Source organism: Gekko japonicus, unplaced genomic scaffold (assembly GCF_001447785.1).
Source record: "Gekko japonicus isolate JY-2015 unplaced genomic scaffold, Gekko_japonicus_V1.1 scaffold251, whole genome shotgun sequence".
Taxonomy (NCBI): Eukaryota; Metazoa; Chordata; class Lepidosauria; order Squamata; family Gekkonidae; genus Gekko; species Gekko japonicus.
In genome coordinates, this window is record NW_015161956.1 from 994,663 (window position 1) to 1,014,355 (window position 19,693).

Below are 19,693 nucleotides of genomic sequence, written 5' to 3' on the forward strand. Positions count from 1 at the left end.
TAGTTCCTTCATGGTTGCCCTTCCCAGTCTCAGTCTCCTTCTGATTTCTTGGTTGCAGTCTGCCTTTTGGTTGACAATTTAGCCAAGGGATAGAAAATCTTGAACAATTCCATTTCTTCATCATCAACCTTAAAGTTCTGTAATTCCTCAGTAATCTTTACTTTTGTCTTCTTGATGTTCAGCTATGATCCTGCTTTGGTATATTCTGCTTTAACCTTCATCAGAAGTTGTTTCAAGTCTACACTGTTTCCTGTCAGTAATGTGGTGTCATCTGCATAGCTCAAATTTGTTAATGTGCCCTCTACCAATTTTCACTCCACCATCTAAATCTAATCCACCTTTCCTTATGATGTGTTCTGCACACAGATTGAAGAGACAGGGAGATAAAAACAATACAATGAGCTCCTGGTCTTGATTTAGCAAACAGAATAGAGCTTCTCCATCTTCTGCTTCCAATTATGTAATCTATTTGATTTCTGTATTGGCCACCCAGTGATGTCCATGTATACAATCATCTGTTTGGTTGCCTGGAACACATGTTTGCAATTAACAAACTGTTGTCTTCACATAACTTTATGAGTTACTCTCCTACTTCATTTCATGCTCCTAGGCCAAATCTTCCAATGATATTTGATTCTATTTTGTATCTACTTTTTTGTTCCAGTCACCCATGATTCCCAGCTTACCTTGTTTAGATGTATGATTAATTTCTTCTTCTTCAGCATCTGTAGCTGGGGTGTAAATCTGAATGATGGTTATGTTGATAGGCTTTTCATAAAGTCCAACAGTCCAACTGGTATTATTTGGTCAGACTTTACATTATAGACCGACTGCTTGTGCTACATCTCATCTATTAGAGCAAATCCATTTCTTCTGTATGTCATTTCCAGGGTAAAACGCGTTGTAATTTTCTAACTGAAAATGTCCTAATCCAATCCACTTTAGTTCACTCACTCTGAGCATTGCAATGTTTAAATATTCCATTTCTTGTTTTACGATTTTGAGCTTACTTTGATTGGTGTAGTGGTTTGGTGTAGTGGTTAAGTGCGTGAATTCTAATCTGGGAGAACCAGGTTTGATTCCCCACTCCTCCACTTGCACCTGCTGGATGACCTTGGGCAAGCCATAGTTTTGTCAGAGGTGTTCTTGAAAAAAGAGCAGTTTCTGTCAGAGCTCTCTCAGCCCCACCTACCTCACAGGGTGTCTGTTGTGGGGAGGGGAAGGGAAAGGAGTTTGTAAGCTACTCTGAGATTCCTTTGGGTAGTGAAGGGTGGGGTATAAATCCAATCTCTTCTCTTCTCTTCATATGTCTCACATTCCATGTTCCTATTATATGCGTTGAGCAGTTTTTGGATTTCCTTTTGCATCCATTCATATCAACAACTGAACATTCCTTAAGCTTTAGTCCAGTTGCATCATTAAGAACAGTGCTATTTGTAGTTTTCCTCTGTTTTCCCCCAGTAGCTGACTGAGTGCCATCTGACCTGGAGGTTCCATCTTCTAGCACTGTATCTTTTTTCATTTTGGATTGTCTCATCATAGGGCTTTTGACGTAAGCAATTATCAGAAGTGTTTCACCATCACCTTCTTCTGCACAGTACTAACCAGGGTTAGCTGAAGTGGTGCTGCCGTTGTCTATGAACTGGTGCCAATGTCACCTTCCACCACGGCTGCTCTTCAAGGATTCCTCTGGCCTCACCACCACTGCAACTGCTCATTCTCTTCTGCTGATGTGGCTGTTGATTCCTGAAGGGGGTGGATGCATCTTAGTTTGGTGTCTCAGCTGTGACCATCCCTCCTTGACTGACTCTGCTAGAAGCTTAGCTTCTTGACAGAGACTAAATGCCTTGTGGCATTGCTTTCAGCTTTTGTGACACACACAAAAAACCCTCACCACATTAAGGCGTGCATCCAAGAAAGGTTAATAGCAAATATATTTTTTAAAACCCTCAGAGTTGTCTCTTGGTCACAGTAGGCTCCCAGTGGAGTGTGGGTTCCGCTCTCATAATAGCTCGAAACTGTTTCCTTGCCACCAAAGTCAGCTCTCATAGTAGTTATGAACACAAGGGAAGCCCAACATTTAAACAGACAGGGACCCTGCAGGGGGCAAGGAAGGAGCAGAGGCACATCACTCCACTAAGCAAAGACTTCCTTCATCCTGAAGAGCTTTCCTCCAATCTCAAGTGGCTCTTCTACTGGAGAAAGAGCAACAGGTTGGAGGAAGGCTCCTTAGATACAGGCCAATGTCCCTTAGACAGAAAAAGAAACTCTGCTTAGACAGCCCACATCCTTTATAGGTATCCTTCCAGTCATGACAACTCGACCATTTCTGCCAAACAGTTCCTCCTCAGTGTTAGTATTTTGCCAACATGTGTACATCAACAGCAAGTGTCTGCTCAGCCTTTTCCTTGCACAGCGACAAGCGTATTTCCAAACTTTCATGTAGATACCACTTATAAGTCACTACCAGCACCTATGATCTTCTCTACATAAAATATTTTGACTGTTTTCTCTTCCAATGAAACCCCAAGTAATAACCTTACAGGCATAACAGAGCAACAGTTAAGAGAAAGAGGATTTCAGATATATTAAATATTGACCTAGCACTCAAATATTTGGGAAATCTTCTCCTATGAAATAGCTTATATCACTGTGTTCATGCACAGTGTTACTCTGTTTAATCAATTAAAAGCTTTAAATAAAATGTAATTGGATTGTAAAGTATCATTACACATTCATTTGCCCATATCAAATCCCAGAATTAGAAATCTCACTGTATACAGCACAAGCGGCCAGCTTTGTCTTAACAAACCTCTCCTTTAGTACATAACACAGGAAAGGTTTTAATTTTGTATACATCTTTGGAATATTGCTTTGCTGGCAAGATTTACCTTTATAACATCATATCGTGCCACTTCTGGGTCTGGCTTGTTCTCATCCTTTGATTTTCTTCCTGATTTATTTTCCATTGCAATCTGTTCATTGTCATTATCTTCATCTTCCTCCTCCACCTCTTCTTCTTCCTCTTTGTTTGGGATGAAAGGATGCACAGCCATACCTTGGTACCATGAGAAGGTTAGGTCAAGACACTCCTAAGAAAAAATGAAAAACAAAAAAGCTAATTCTTGCTAATCACTTGTAGGAGAAAGAAAAATTAATTATACTAGAGATACAGCACAAGTGTAAATGCAGAAGGCCAAAGGTTTAACCCTTGACCCAGGAAAAAGAATCTCAAATCACAGGGTTGGAAAAGGCCTTTGTCAGAAGCTATAGAGTTCCAAATGCTTTAGCACACTGCCATTTTTGAAAGATAGGACAGCAATTTTGGTTGATTCCCCCTTCCCACTGCAGACATCCCACCTTATCCCTTGTGATATTCCTGAAGGGTCAACTGATCCTCGTGAACAAAATTTTGGGGGAGCTCAGTGGTCCACAGCAGAAGGAGAAACTGCAAAGACCCACTCTGCAATATCCACCCTACAAATGAATCTCATTTGGATACAAACCCCTATCATTAGATGGAAGGGACTCATACCTCAGATTGTCACGGGTTTAAGGGAGCCACAGCAGTACAGAGGATTAGTAAGCACAAATACAAGGTTTACAACACATTTTAGTCATCAGTTTTAGGCAAGACTCTTAGAGGAAGGTTCTAGCTTGAACCAAGGTAATCATGGAACTGTTCCTATAGCAACCAATAGTCAAAGAGTTTTAAACAAGATTCCTATATTCTACAGATCGAAACCTCATCATCTGGAGAGACCAAGAGTGCATGGAGGGCGTGGACAGCAGCTGCAACGACATTATCCACGGTATCATCCAGGGAGAAACGAAGCAAGAAGAGGAAGCCAGCATCAAGCAGTACACGGAGGACACTTCCCTTCAGCAGTGAAGCAAACTCCCCCGCTGTGGCCTGCAACACACATCACAAAGACTACTAAAAATGTTGTTACTTCAGAGGGAAGACACTAAAGTTGCCTAGGCCCCCTTCCAACACTACCTTAAGCTGTTGCTGCATGGCTCATTTCCACACTGTTCACAATAACTCTGGGAGCTGGAGGATTGCTGGCACCGGACAAAGCCATAGCACAGGTGCTTTCCAGGAGACCATGACACTACTGAGTGGCAGAGAAATGTAGTTTCCTTATAGCCAAAGGTCCATAAACAAGACTGGCATAGTGGCTAACCCTCTCTCCTCCCTCGTCTTCACTCTGTGACTGGAGGCACTTGGAATCTCTAAAGCTCAATGCAAAGTCAGAGACTAACCATATCTTTTGTCCAAGCGGTGGCTCAAGTGGTTAAGACGCTGAACTGCAGGCTGTGGAAGGTCAGTAGTTCAGCAGTTCAAGACCCGGGTGCCGCAAGACAGGGTGAGCTCCTATCTCTAGTTCCAGCTCCTGCCAACCTAGCAGTTCGAAAGCAAGACATTGCAAGTAGATAAATAGGTACCACTTCGGTGGGAAGGTAACAGCGTTCCGTGCGCCTTGGTGTTTAGTCATGACGGCCACATGACCACGGAAACGTCTTCGGACAGCGCTGGCTCTTTGGCTTTGAAACGGAGATGAGCACCGCAACCCTAGAGTCGGATTCGACTGGCTTTCGAGCAAGGGAACCTCATCCCCTTCTAGTTCGAAAGGGACTGACTTCTGGCTTTGCACTAAATCAGTGTGAAAAAATCGGAGACTAGATCCCCTCATCACAATGTCCTCTGTGAACAGCACTAAGAACAGCTGGCCACTAATGGTAACTATAAATAATAGCTCACTACCAAAACAGCCAAAATTTGTGGACCCCTGCTTATAACACATAATTGTGCTCAGCTTCAGCCAGATTTCATACATTTTTTCATTACTTAAAGCATTTAATTATCTTATTAAATTTAGGGTGGCCAATTTATACGTCTACTTTATCCTAAGTAACATCTATCATCTTAGCTAACTACAAATTAATATATATGATACAGATACTGTTTCCATTAGTTAGCAATTAATAGTTTGGCAGCCGTTAATTAAATACTAGTTCTTTTTCATTTCCTGATGGCCTGAACCTACACATCTTTACTCATAAATGAACACCACTATACTCAAAGGACGCTGCTCCAGGTAATTGTGCATAGGAATACAAATCAACATAAAGGGGCTTTTGGGGGTGCAGCATGAGTGGGCAGTGAGAAAATTGTTTCTGTGGGAGGAATTCCTTCCACCTGTGGAAATGCTCCACTGGATCCAAGCTCAAGTCTTTTACAGTACCTAACTTGGCAACAGGATCCAGAGGCAACAAGACATCTAATACAATTTGAATATTGTCAATCACACATTTCCAGAGCAGCTCAACCACCAGTAAGAACTACAAAATAGAAGAAAATCACACATTACTCCAATCAACTTTTATTTTGTTATTGAATCATATGGCCTGTGAGCCAGATTGTCGTAATTTCCTAAATTCTGAGACCCTGGTCAGAAACCCACAGTGGTTTTAAAAGAATTTCCATTGAGCTATGACACTTCATTTGGCAAAGCTCTCATGATTTCTCCACTGTTGATAGTTCTGACCCTTATTATTCAAAGTTTTAGGAATACCAAAAAAAAATCCTAATTAAAATTTGGAAAATAAATCCAAGAAATTGTGAAAATGAAATCATACACACAAATCTACTCAGCATGCAAAGTTGAACAAGCATATAAATATAATGAATGAATAAACAAAAACTCATTTTATATTATTTATTCCAGCTACAAAATCTGTATAGCAAGATTTTACTCCTTTTAAAAGAAAATACAGTTTTAGAATCTGTGAACTGTGTTCTCTATAAATTGCCCACCTAAAGTCACAGGATGGGAATTTCTGCGATGTATGTCATTCTTTATCTTCATGCAAGTGACTAGGAGCCTGAAACCACAGCTTGACACTTCATCCGCAGTCAAGCATGTAACTGAGTTAATAATTTTGAGTCCCTTAATAATTTTGAGTTCCCCAAGGCACAAGATCAGTAATCAAACACAACACTGGTGATTTGGTGACAGGTCGATTGTTTCTGTAGGGACCAGAATGAGGTCCAGAGGAAGTTAACCACCTCAGTCTCCATTATTACTTGAACGTAACCTGTCACAAAAACAGTGGAGCCATCCTAGCAGCTAAATGAGAAGTTAGTGTTCTCTGTGTAGATGAGGAGGAACAGGAGGAACAGAAAGCTATACAAAGATTACCCTACCTTCTGGACAACATGACCAAGCACAAGCAAAGCCAGAGTCCTTTGTTGAATAACCTGGCTGCGAGACAAATGGAAGAGCTCTTGGAGTGAATAGCCAGCTCTCTATAACCAAAGAGAATAAACAGGATTATTACAGACTGGATGGTTATACACATGCTACAGCTGTGTCTACTATCAAGCCACACCACCCCATCTAACTGGAAAATAGAAGGTGCAAAATATCAGCAAGTCAACTTAGATGACCACATCATCCTATCAACATAACTACATAACGCAGACCAATTCCCCCAACCTCCCATTTTTGATGCTGAGGCCTTGCTCCACCCTTCCCAGGCTGAGGTAACGCAAGGAGTGCCTGGTATCTAGGGGAAGAGCAGAACAGCATCTAATTCAATCACGGTAGCCAGGAGTGCTCTGGGAGAACCCTGAAAACACCCCACCCAAAAAGTGGCACTCTGAGGGGATCAGATTGCAACTGGGAACCTGCAGTAACCTCATCAGTGTGCATTTTGCCACAAAAATACCTCCCCTGCTGCCACTAACATATTCTCTTGTTTACCACTTTAACCAAACATACCTAACCATTATCAGTATGTCCATTACCTCACCCAGAACTGATGGTCATATTGGGGACTGGCTAACTCCAAAGCTCCTAATTTGTCCAATATGTTAAATTTTACTTAATACCTCTACCCAAGAACCGCCCCTCTCCACACATAAATCTGGTCCTTGCCAATGCCTCTTTTATTTTCACGGCAGAATAAAAACAGTCTTTTCTTCCTGTGCTGCAATTCCTAGTCCTATAACTGGAAAGAGAATCTTTCCCTTACATTTACTTCATGCCTGCATCACAACTACCTGCACCTTGAGAGTCGCTTTGGCACAAGAAATGCAGTTGTTTTCCCCCACTGAAGTCCTAGCTACCAAACTCTGGGATTGGTAACTGTGGGCGATTTCTCACTAGAGCTGCCTTGCAGCACAGCGCCGTTTGCCCCAACACAAACATGTCAATTTCACACCCAAGGCTGCGGGGCTGCATTTGACTCGGGACTTCGCCCGATTTCCTCCACAGTTTCATGATCCTCAAAAACCAGGATCACGAAACTGCGGAGGAAATCGGGCGAAGCCCCGAGTCAACATGCAGCCCCGGAGCTTCGGGTGTGAAATTGACATGTTTGTGTCGAGGCAAACGGCGCTGTGCTGCGAGGCAGCTCTAGTGAGAAATCGCCCTGTATCTCTCTTTGTAAATCTCTCTCTCTCTCTCTCTCTCTCTCATCCCCTTCTTTTCTGACTGAGTGGGTATCGTGGTCATACTCTTGGTGTCCGGGATCACTTTCCCTTGTCTGGCTCTGTCAATTCCCCTACCAGGCCACTTGCATCACTCCCCTTTAATAATATTAATATCTGACTTTTATTCTGCTGGCATTTCTGTGAGCTCTTTTACATATTCCAAAGTTGCAGCCACGTTTCATCAGTCAATGATCACTCTTGCTGATATGTGGTCATTAAAACAACCGGCACTGTAGGGTTATTGGATCTGGCAAAGCACGTAAGAGTGCTGCTCCCCAGCCAGGCTAATCAGCTTGGGGGGAGGGGAGTCCAGGACAGCCATTTGGCCTGGGCCTCAAGCTCAAAGGGTGACTCAGATTTTGGTGTTTTGGCATTTGATGTGTCCTGCAAATTGTTTTTATGTGAATCCCTGTTGGACTAAAATGTGACACCTTCCCTCATCTTAACTTTGTTATGACTAAGGGTCTCAAAAGCTGGAATTGGCCTAAGTCTCTCTGGAACTCTGAGTGGGTCTGTTCCCTAGGACATTTTAGATACAGGCAGTGCTAAAATGTAAGTCTGCAGCTATACAGCCAAAAACAGAGCCAGAGACTGAAGAGGCTGTTCCATTTATTTATATCACCACCTTCATCCCAGTAATGACCCCCAAGCTGGTTCATAAAATAAAACAATATACTGGCCCTCTTTGGGGCAATGCCTGATACTCCAAGAGCAAGGTGTAGGAAAAAATTCCAAGCTCATACATTACTTAAGTCAGCTGGAGGAGCCCTCCTTAATGATCTGCCCTTGTCAGAGGCTTCGGATAAGAAGAGTAGGTTTTTATACCCCGCTTTTTTCTACTTTAAGGAAACGTAAAGCTGCTTACAATCTCCTTCCCTTCCTCTCCCCACAGCAGGCACCTTGTGAGGCAGGTGAAGCTGAGAGAGCTCTGAGAGAACTGTGACTGGCCCAAGGTCAACCAGCAGGCTTCATGTGGAGGAGCGGGGAACACATACCTGCTTCTCCAGATTAGAGTCTGCTACTCTTACCCATCATACCTCGCTGCCTCTCACAGAGGGAAACACACACCACCAGACTTCCTTGGTGGTGGCCTGAAACTCTTGCATTTTCTCCCCTGGGATTAATGCTTCCTCTAAGCTGTGGAGTCTTGTGAGGAAATTCTACTTTGTGAGCTACTGGCATTAAAGCTGTGAGTGAGTGACTTGGTTACTGCATAAATTAGTTTGCTCTGGAGCCATCCTTCCTGAGCTAACACAAAAATCTGTGAGCTGGAGGCTAAAAAACTGTGAGCTAGCTCATACTCTCAGCTTAAAGGGAACATTGCCTGGGATGCATATTCACCTTTCTCTTGAATGTTTCAGAAGGTTTTCTCTACTGGCTTTTGGCTGTAGTTACTGGCTGGTTTTTTTTTTTTTTTAAGCTGGTTTGCTTGTCTACAGCTGCACTTGACTCTATTGCCTTATTGTACTTCATTCTTATATTGTTGCTTATAAAATTGTTTACTGAAAGGAGCTTTAAAAGTTTCTTCTGAAAGACGGGGTATACATTTTTAAAATAATGACAAACAATGGAAAAATAAAACTTCCTAATAGTTTTCTCTTAAAATTACTGTTTCTCTGTTTCTTTCTGTAATTTGTTCCAAGCACTAATGCACTTTGAATGCTTCCCACAGAGCTTCAGCTCAGACCCATTAATCATTAGACTTCCTTTCCCAAACTCTCTAACCCAGGACTAGCTAAGAATACCAAGAATACCAAGAACCAAACATGCAAAAAGACTGCAGTTATGTCCAGGGCTATTCTTCCTTACCTCTGCTTCTTCTCCATGGTGGTGCAGACCCAGATATGTAGGCAAGTCTTTATCTGGAGGGATAAGTTCCCCCTTCAGACTGAAGCGTGCTTGCATCCCCTATTAGGGAAAGGGGGGGAAATTAAAAGATTATGTTTATTGATTTCCATGCCATCTGACAGTTAATACTTAGCTGCTCAAATCCATAAGAATTTAGATCCCATGTTCCTATTATCATGTTCCAGGAAAAGACAATCTGAACATGTAACCCAATCAATCGTTCATGCATTCCATGCAGGACTGCTGTTGAACGTTGGAGGCTGCATCAAGCACTTTTCCTCTTGATTTGCTTCACTGTGGATCATGTCTTTCCCCCAAAGAAGTCAGCACAACAGAGAAACGTTTCAGTTTCACAATAGAACTTATGAAATAGATTATAGTGGCATTAGTGACTTGGTCAAAGTCATCCAGTAAGCAGGGGTTTATTCCCACATCCAAAGCCAATACACTACACCCGCTTACCACACTGCTTGCCAACTGTAATTCATTATGCTAGATTTTACAGTCCACAATGTATGCCTATTGCCTTCCAAGTAGAATTCAGTCCTGGCTTTGACACATAAAGTCTGTAAATGTTTTGAGTCCTAAAAGCTACCTCCTTCAATCTTGCCTGACCCAGGACAACAACGATTTGCTAAGGACAATGGCATGGATCCACTAGTAGTTTCCACATACGGAAAGGACTTCATAGCCTCATCCCTACCGCTGCAGCTAAAAATGCATCCTGAAATTTACAAGGTTATTCCTGTGGGACAGTCCCCAAGGGACAACCCCCATGAACAGCAAGAAGAGAGAATCAAAGGTCTGCAAGGGGGAGGAGGGAAATCAGCCCTAATCCTTTGGCCCATCTGCAGAAATCTTTTATGGGATCCATACAAGTGTCTTGAAAACGCCCACTACATGTCCAACAGCACTCTTGGTAACAATTCCATAACTCAAGACTGGGAGTTTTCCAGAAGTCATGCAAAGGTTCTGTAGGGCATGGATGCATTCCAGTTGTTTCTGTCCTGTACGTTTTTATACCAAATGATATTTTCCAATTGCTTGCTCCAAGTCTAAAAAAGCACACCAAGTCATTTATTTATCTCACCTCTTCACATCTCTTACGGAAACTTACATGATTTACAAGGTTCTCATCTGAGTGTGAACTGTACATCAATCTTGCCCCTAGTATAACCCAGCCTCCCCAACTTTATCTAGTCAAATCCCCATATCACTCTTGAAAACATTAATTTCTCAAGAAGAAAGCTACCAGCCAGACTTATCCTTTGATGGAGACTTTGCAGCTACAGAATACGTTAACAGAAGGGGGGGGGAGATAAAGAATTCCGCTCTTCAAACCTTTCTAGTTTTCCTCTGCCGAGGATGGGGAAGATCCTTCATCCACGCCAGCTTCTCAAACTCCACATTATTCATGTGGAGCCATTCTTTCTGAAGTTTTAGAGGAAGATCACCACCTTTTTGGAAAGATAAACAGAAATGTTTTGGGGCACAAAAGAGGCAAGGCAAAAGCTTTCTTTCCTTTGCCAACCCTGTTTGGCTCTGAAAAGTACTTCAAATGTTGCTTTCAGGAATAAAGGGCGGGGGGGGGGGGGAATCGGAAAATCAAGTTGCCAGTACATGAACATCAAAGATCTGCTAGCAATTTAATCTTCCACATGATCTAGAGAAGGAAAGTGGATGATGCCATTAATGACATTCACGGAAGAAATAAAGAGGAGCTGAACACTAGCTTGGATGTACAACAACATTAGGAATCAAGAGCAGAAAACAAAATGAGATTAATGATTTAAAATGTGCTGTGACAATAACTGTAAGAAAAAGATCTGAAAACAGAAACTCTGATGAGCTATGTAGTGGAAACTTTTGAATATGAGTCTGGAGGGGACTTCCAAACAGCGGCATAATTTCACTGCAATTTCACATGGAATCATAGCTAGACATATGAGGTATCATAAAGGTCCAGTCTAAGTTTAATGAAAAGATCAAACAAGCTAAAAATACAGATATCTCGCCTCAATGACACTACACAATAGACAGTGATGACAGCCAACATTAGACTTGATCACCACGGAGATCAATTATTTACCATTATAGACTATGCATTAAAAGGAACAATGAAAGGATGGACAGATGCTAACATCTCACAACTTTGAGAGATTTATACACTGTATTACTTTCTGACTGTCAGACGAGAAGCTACATTCACAGGCAGTATCAGAGTCAGGAACTGAATCAAGTTAAACAAAACACTAGTAACTGCCCAAAGAGGCTGGATTCATACACACATTTGGGGGCTTACTTTCAACAATTACCCATTTCTTTTTGGATCTGAGGTACAGTAAAAAGAGTTATCTGAGCGCTCAGCCACTTATTGTGCCACCACAAACTCTCTTTTTGAAAAGGCAGCAGTCGAACACTGATCAGGATCCAAGCACATGCTGCTCCTACCACACGTGAAGACCATCTTATGTGCACAGGTTCTTTTCCTGATTACTGGTATAGATGCTACTCCTTTTTTGATCTTCGATTTCAGATGGTGGTATCCTTTTTATTTTGTTAATGTTTTTATTTGTTTATTTCCTTTATAGCCTGCCCTTCTCTCCAACAGGAACCGAAAGCCACTTACATGGTTCTTCTCTCCTCCGTTTTAGCCTCCCAACAACCCTGTGAGGTAGGTGAGGCTGAGTCTGTGACTGACCCAAGGTCACCCAGCAGGCCTCCATGGTAGAGTGGGGATCATCTGAACCTGACTAGTCTGACACAATAACTATTGTACCCCTCTGACTCTCTTTAACACTCCATTTTTGTACTGCTATTTTTGTACAGTACATTTTAAAAACAAAAAATGGGGGCAGCTTGTCATTGCAAAGCAACCACTAAATGTACAAAAATAAATAAAGTGTGATAAACGACTACACTGCACCCAAATTCAATCCAGGCTAATCCCTGTTCTGCAAGTATTTTAAATAAGCCTAAAATATGACTGTGGAGGCAGCTCCATATAATCTATATTCTTTAACCCAGATTTCAATGGATCCACACAAGCCCATAAGAATAGTAAACTGTGAATGTCTTGTTCATGCACACACTGAACTTCCAGTGGAAACAACAGGTCTGCTAGCTGCCTGTCTTTGGAGATGACTAGCCCGTTAAATTTGGGCTTAAACACACACTACAAAATGCTGGAATGAAAAATTAACATATCAGGGTTGTGGGTGTGAAGCAAATGCAAACAGAAATCAGCGGAAAACTGAACTCTGGTATTTGTAATTCAACAATATTTTCCCCTCTCAGTTAATCACTAAATGAAGAAGGCTGATTAAATCATGCTCTGAATAGGATTAGTAATGTGTACCATCAGACACTAGCACTCCAATCTTGTCAACAGGAAAAAAGACTGACACATATTCTAAGGCACCAGCAGATTGTTCAACTGCTGAGAAACCCCTTTATAGAAACACAAGCTGGCAGCCTGGATGGTGAATTCACACTGAACCTTTCCGAACTTGGATTTTATTTTTTTCAGATTGGGGCGGGCAACACACATCAGCACATAGTACCATTTCCTGCAAACCTGGCTCCTAACATACCCTGTTTAACAAACATGGCCCATCATGCATGATCCCCCCCTCCCCATTTGCAGAAGTTCTGTCCTTCCAGAGCCCAGATTCAACAACAGACTTGTGCTCACCACCATCTACCTAACTGTATCATACTTTCAATCCACCCTTAGTACCACCAGCAGCCTATATGATTCTCCTGTCCTTCATACTGTCCTTAACACAAGCCTGTACAATAGGTTGGGCTGAGACAAAGCAAAGGCATTGCAGCAGTCAAAGAACCTCGTGGATGGGGAGATCTTTGCTGAGGTGCCCCCTTTCAGTCAGCAGTCAAATTTCCCCTTAGAGCTTTAGGTAGGAAAAGAAAAAACTAATCCCTCCTCCTCATTGAGAGAAAAATCTCCATTATGCACATGGCCCCTTGTTAAGAAGAGAAGAAGAAGAGATTGGATTTATATCCCGCCCTTCACTACCCAAAGGTGTCTCAGAGCGGCTTACAAACTCCTTTCCCTTCCCCTCCCCACAACAGACACCCTGTGAGGTGGGTGGGGCTGAGAGAACTCTGACACAAACTGCTCTTTTTCAAGGACAGCTGTGCCAGAGCTTGTGACTGAAGTCCAAAAGCCAAAGAGGTCCAAAAGCCAAAGAAGTCCAAAAGCCAAAGAGATTGCCCTGAGGGCTTAGGAAAGTCAGAGGGGCCAGAAAACCTGGCAAGACAAGGAAACCATTAACGACCCATGACCTCTAAAGTGCAAGGTTCACTCCAGAAGGACTGGCCCTGAGTCACCCAGTGAGCTTCACAGTGGATGTCTGAAGGTGGGTACTCGCCAGTTCTAATGTGACACTGTAACCACACACTACAGGACTCTCTGCCATGACTACGTGAAGCAAACCTGGAGGAAGGAAATGTTTGCTAGACAATCTTCCAGGATTCTACCACACTCCATAGGATGCACTGTTCTGGCACAATGGGAGATCAGGGTGGTAGTTCTGAGTAACCCACACTGACTGTCCTCTGAACAATAAAGGTCCCTGGGCAGTTTTGGGCCAGTCATTCTCCATCAGACTCATTTAGCTCACAAAGCTCACACGATGCTTTGAGATACAAATCTAACAAATAAATATTGGGTTACTGAGTCTGATGATCAAAGGCAGAAGTTAGTACTTCAGGACCATCATTTGACCACACAGCATTTGGTGACTACCAAGCAAATGTATGAACCAATTTTATGGGAAAACATTATGTTTGAGGAAATACAAAGTGATATGGAAGTTCTGTCTGTGATGCTTGATCTGTGGTGGCCCAACCACACATACAACTCAATCCATGACGCTGCAGTCATCACATTGTGAACATGCATGTGTGGAACTGTCTCTCAGACAAAGGAATGGCCAGGGTCTGACATACCTGAGGGGCCACCTTTCCCCATATATACCCCAGAGAGCACTACAGTTGGAGTCTCAACATCGATTGACCATCCCAGGCCCTAAGGATGCCAGGCTCGCTGTCACCAGGGCCAGGGCTTTTTCAGTGGCGGCTCCACCCTGGTGGAATGAGCTCCTGGAAGAGATCAGGGCCCTGCAGGATCTTTTACAGTTCCACAGGGCCTGCAAGACAGAGCTCTTCTACCAGGCTTTCAGTTAGGAGCTGCCCACCGCTACCACCAACATCTGTGGTAGCGGGTTGGCCCTGGTTTGGAGATCAGTTATATCATCGTGTGATGCCGGAAGTTTACTGAGCTGGAAATTGTGTGAGTTACATCATATAATACGCCATCTTATCGATGAAGAATGGCTACTACTGTTAGCACTGTGATTATTTGACTGTTCAAAATGTTTTAACTGTTTTTATGTGTTTTATGTGGACTTACGGTACTTTGTACCAATGAATGTAAGCCTCCCTGAGCCTGTTCGAGGGGAGGGTGGGATAAAAATGGAAATCAATCAATAAATAAGGAATAAGATAGATCCATCCACTCCTTTTCTTTCCCTGATAGAAGAATAACAACATGTACCTACCGAATGTGACTCAACAAGGAACATAGGACCTCATGCATTAGAAGCCAAGCTTTCCATCCCATTAGCAATGAGCTTCACAGTTTAAATGAATCGTTACCCTACAGTCATAAGAGCAGACTGTCCTCTCTCCTCTAAAATCACGACTGCTGTTGTTTATTCATGACAAATATACTCCTTGGCATCAACAGTGGCAGTCTTCCAATGCTAAGTGCTAATGCAAAATTAATATTAGTTCTCCTGCTGGGCACAATGTGCCACATGCATAACCTCAGGCAGCTTGAAATGCTCCATTGATTTTTATAATTGCTCCTCTCTCCTCAGTGATATAACAACAGTGTAATCCTAAACAGAGTTACCCCCTTTGAAGCTAACTGATTTCAGGGGCATTAGAAGGGTACAACTCTGCTTAGGATGGCACTTGGTCTCCTCCAGAAATAACCCTCTCTTGGCCCAATATACTCTTCTTGCTCCAAGAACCAAGATCTGATTTTCTACTTACACTTCACCTGACTCATCAGTCCATTGCTACTGATTGTTCTACATGTTTTAAAAACTATTTGGCCCAAAGTATTGTTTGCATCTGATGAAAACAGATCAAAACTTCACATAAAGTAGTGCACCTTATATATTATTTTATTTTAGCACTGACTTGCTAAAAATTAAACCAGGTGCAGGAAAGGAAGGGGGGGGGAGAAAATATGGCAGAGAAACAGGAATAAGCAAAGGGGGAAAGGCACACTCTTCTGAAAGTGCTAATCCACCTGCTCTCTCCTCTTAAACATGAAAGCTGCTCTCTCAACAAGGCAGCTGTAAACACCAGCGTTATCTCACCAAACCATACTGGTGAAATCCAAAAGCAATTCATAGATCTCTTTAAGCAGCCTCCAGCAAAACAAAAGATCAGAGAAGGAAACAGCAAGGAAATGACAAGAGGTGGAGGGGAAGGGAAGAGGTAAGGTATGACAGACTGCATATTTTAAAAGCTTTGAAGTGTTGTACAAACAGAGTAAAGGACTGTGAAGGGTTAATTTTTCACAGAACCAGAGAGCCTTGAGTGACAGTTTGCTCCAAACAATCTGATTGGTTAGCATCAGCTGAGCAGAGAAGGGAGCTGCATGCTGAGGAGTCAGTCAGATTTCTGCCTTGACAGAGTTGAGAGTAGTTTAACACAGCCTTAGCTGAGAGCAGTTTAACACAGACTGAGAACTGGGGGAAAGTTGGCAAGGAAGTTTGGGAAGTAGGTGAAGAACAAAGAAAGGGGATAGATCTTCTAGTGACAGGAGAATTTCCCTACCTAGTCAAACAGGGAGTTAGCTCTGAAGAGCAAAGAGATCCCTGGTCTCGTGTGGTTATAAAATGCCTTTAGAGACCTTAAGAATCAGTTAAAAATTCAAGATGAGAACTGGTGTTTCAAAAGAAAGGGTTTGGGTACTGAAAAGAGTGTACCAGCCTTCTGGAAACCAAAAGAGTCAGAGAATACTCAAAGAAAGTGTACTGGAATGTTTGGGGAAAACACTGGAACAAAAGCCCCTCAACATAAAGATTTAAGAAACTGTAAATAGCTTAAGAAACTCTAATTAGCCTGAAACATAAGAACTAAAGTCTGCACATGTACTAGTTTTACCTGAGTTATCTATATTGAGTTACCTCAGAAATTTCAACCCCTGATTTCACCTGACCTTTCCCCTTTACAGTGTATAAAATATTTTGTTAATTTTGAATTTCAAAATTTCTCAAGTGCCATTTTCAGTGGTTTAAGTTAAAGGACAATCTTGAACCTTCCCTCAGGTTCCTGGGCTGAGCCAGCAGTAAAATATCTTATTGAGACAGGGTGGGACAGTCAGAGTTCTTCAGGAAAGAAGAAAACAGACCACTAGGGCTGTTCAGTCAGAAAAAAATAGAAACTGAGGAAAAAAATCATGTCTCAGAGGAAGGGAAAGGGGAGCAGGTCATCATATAAGGAATTCAAGAAAAGAGGTAAGCCAGAAGGTGGGGGAAAGGGAGGGAATGAAGAAAGGGATCTAATTACAGGAAGGAATCTCTGAAGCTAAGGAAAGGCCTGCATAAATTTTCTAGTACCCTTCACATTTTTACCCTACCCTTCCTCCAAGGAGTTCAGGTAACTTACTTGGTTCCCCCCTCCTAACAGGTAGGCTAGACTGAGGAGTGACAGCCCCAAGGTCACCTAGTAAGCTTTGCGGCTAAGTGAGGATTTGAACCAGAGTCTTCCCAGTCTTCCTCAATCACTGTAATCCTTACACTGCATCAGCTCACCACTTGTGATTCATTAACCCAGTTCCGCAGACCACAGGACAAGTACTATCGCCTGCCAAGTGTCTGAAAACTCCTTGGCTCTTACCAGGAAGGCAGCAAAACTAGGAAGTTCTTCGTGTGCCCATCAGGCCCTCCTGTACAGCCAGAAGGTGGCATTTCATTTGATAGGTTGCAAGCTCCAGAAATACTACAGAAGTCTTAAGCTCACAGCAAGTTCTTGTCGAACAGTATTGCAGTAGGTCTCCTTCCCAGAAACAACAATAACTTCTTAATGGACTGAGCAAACTTAGCAATACTACAGATATCAATAATATCAACATCTTCTGTAGGTTCTCCCACCAATCCATTTTCTAACCAAACCTAGCTGGCAAGCAAGTTATGAGCACTGGCAGCTTTAGAAGACGCTGCCTACCTCTTCCTGAAACCAGTCTGTCCATGCTGTTTCTTCACCTTATAAATCCATTCCCTTACTGAAACTTAAAAGGCTGTTTTATTCCACCTATAAAGCCTCTGCCAGGATCCCCAATATTACAGCTTCTCATTAACTACAGTGCATTGCTTCTGGGCATCAGAGATAAAAGCTAGGACCAGAAACAGCTTTCAATAAAAAAAAGGTTTGTAGACAGAGCTAGTGAGGTAGGGCATGCCTTGGTAGGAAGGGCGGGGTATAAATTGAAAATAATAACAACAACAACAATAATAATAATAACAATAATAATAATGTTGACTGAAGTGAGTCATAGGTACCACGTCACTCTAGTCTTGGCCCACCTACAGTGGTTTTCACATTCTTTCTGGGCACAATTCATGGTGCTGGTCCTGAACTACACAACCCTATGCAGTTTGGGATCAACATACCTGCAGGACCGCTTAATCCCTTATGAACCCACCCAACCATTATGGTCATCTTCAGAGACCACGCTTTGGGTGCCCTCACCCTCTGAGATTAGAAGAAGAAGAGTTTGGATTTATATCCCGCCCTTCAACAGGTAGGTGGGGCTGAGGGAGCTCTAAGAGAACTGCTCTTTCAAAGACAGCTCTAACAGAACTATGGCTTGCCCAAGGTCATCCAACAGCTGCAAGTGGAGGAGTGGGGGATCAAACCCGGTTCTCCCAGATTAGAGTCCGTGCACTTAACCACTACACCAAACTGGCTCAGGCGGACTGCAACCCAGGAGAGGGCCTTCTTGGTCATGGCATCAAAGCTCCACAACTCTCATCCCAGGGAGGTTCTTCTGTACCCTTTTGTTGCAGTCTTCCACCAGTAAGTGAAGATATTTTTGTTTCATTTGACATTACTTCAATGATCCCACCCTTCCTGACCAGTTTTTTTTCTCTTTTAAAAGTTATGATGCATCAGAGGGAATATTTTGCAGGTTAAAAACCATAATTAAAACGCAGAGCTCAGCATCTGGTGTCTGCATCAGTCTCCATCTTGGGTCCTCCCCCCAAGTTATTATGTATGTTCAGGAGGGATTTTAATGGTTCTATAATATAATTTTACCATGTATGCTTTAAATTGTTAGCCACCTTGGTGGACCTTGTACGGGCAGAAAGGTGGGATATAAATTTTGTAAATAATAAGAAAAAGAAGAATTCTCCAAACAGAAGCAGAACACCGAGTCCCAAATGTGGAAAGTGGCAGGGATGCCCTCTAAATGTGCCAGTTCATGAGGACCAGTTCATAACAGCAGGGGTGAATGAATCAGCAGCCAGTTCCCCTTCCACACGCACACACACAACCCATTGATTGTTCCCACATTCAGCAAAGAAATAAAGGTGCCATTCAAAGTTACTCTGTCAGCAACAGCATCTCTAATGGCCACACGTTTACCTCTCTGCCACCCCCCTGCCAGAGAGAAATGCAACAGCAGCAAAGAGCGGCATGTAAAACTGCCCTTACCAAGGCTTCATGTGAAGTTCCTCCCCACCCCCAACCAGCGGCTGGCCCTCTCCTACTTCTAAAATATGATTTGTTATCCATAACAAAAACAGTCCCATTACCAGTGCCAAGTCCATTGAAGTCAATGGATTTAGAAGAGTAACTGCTTAGGATGGCACTGCTGGACTCCAGATCTGAGTGGAGAATTTGTGGCCTCTATACAGTCCATAAGCAGCACCAACCAAAACTGAGCATTGAATATGACCCAGACAACTGGAAGCCTGGCATCTGAATCAAGATAAACACACTTCTTTACCTGAGACGTTCATTCTTATGCAAGCTTCAGCCCTTTGGGAGTCTTCTGTGTCTGGCTCATCATCCATTGCTGGCTCCTGAAAGAAAGGAGCTTCTGCAATTTCCTCAGTCTCATGCTGGGATCTGGACCACGTTTCCAAATGCACAAGCTTTTCTGGCTTCTCTAATTCCATTTTCTCATCTCTTTTCTGACTTGTGTCAATACCACGTCGTGACATTAAGAAAGTGACTAAATTGGGGTCTGGCAACAATGGAAATGTGATAGTACAGCATTAAGATTTTGAGACAGAG

General features: G+C 42.7%; 1 protein-coding gene across 1 annotated transcript in view; it reads right to left on the bottom strand.

The window, feature by feature from the left end:
• RPAP1 (RNA polymerase II associated protein 1) overlaps positions 1–19,693 on the bottom strand; it is a 79,082-nt gene that overhangs the window by 31,359 nt on the left and 28,030 nt on the right. Inside the window, exons 7-12 of the mRNA XM_015429507.1 lie at positions 19,404–19,643; positions 10,691–10,806; positions 9,311–9,409; positions 6,212–6,313; positions 3,746–3,913; positions 2,892–3,092 (exon numbers count right to left, since the gene is read on the bottom strand). Of these exons, the coding sequence (XP_015284993.1) occupies positions 2,892–3,092; positions 3,746–3,913; positions 6,212–6,313; positions 9,311–9,409; positions 10,691–10,806; positions 19,404–19,643 (926 nt within the window). The remainder of the gene's footprint in view (positions 1–2,891; positions 3,093–3,745; positions 3,914–6,211; positions 6,314–9,310; positions 9,410–10,690; positions 10,807–19,403; positions 19,644–19,693) is intronic.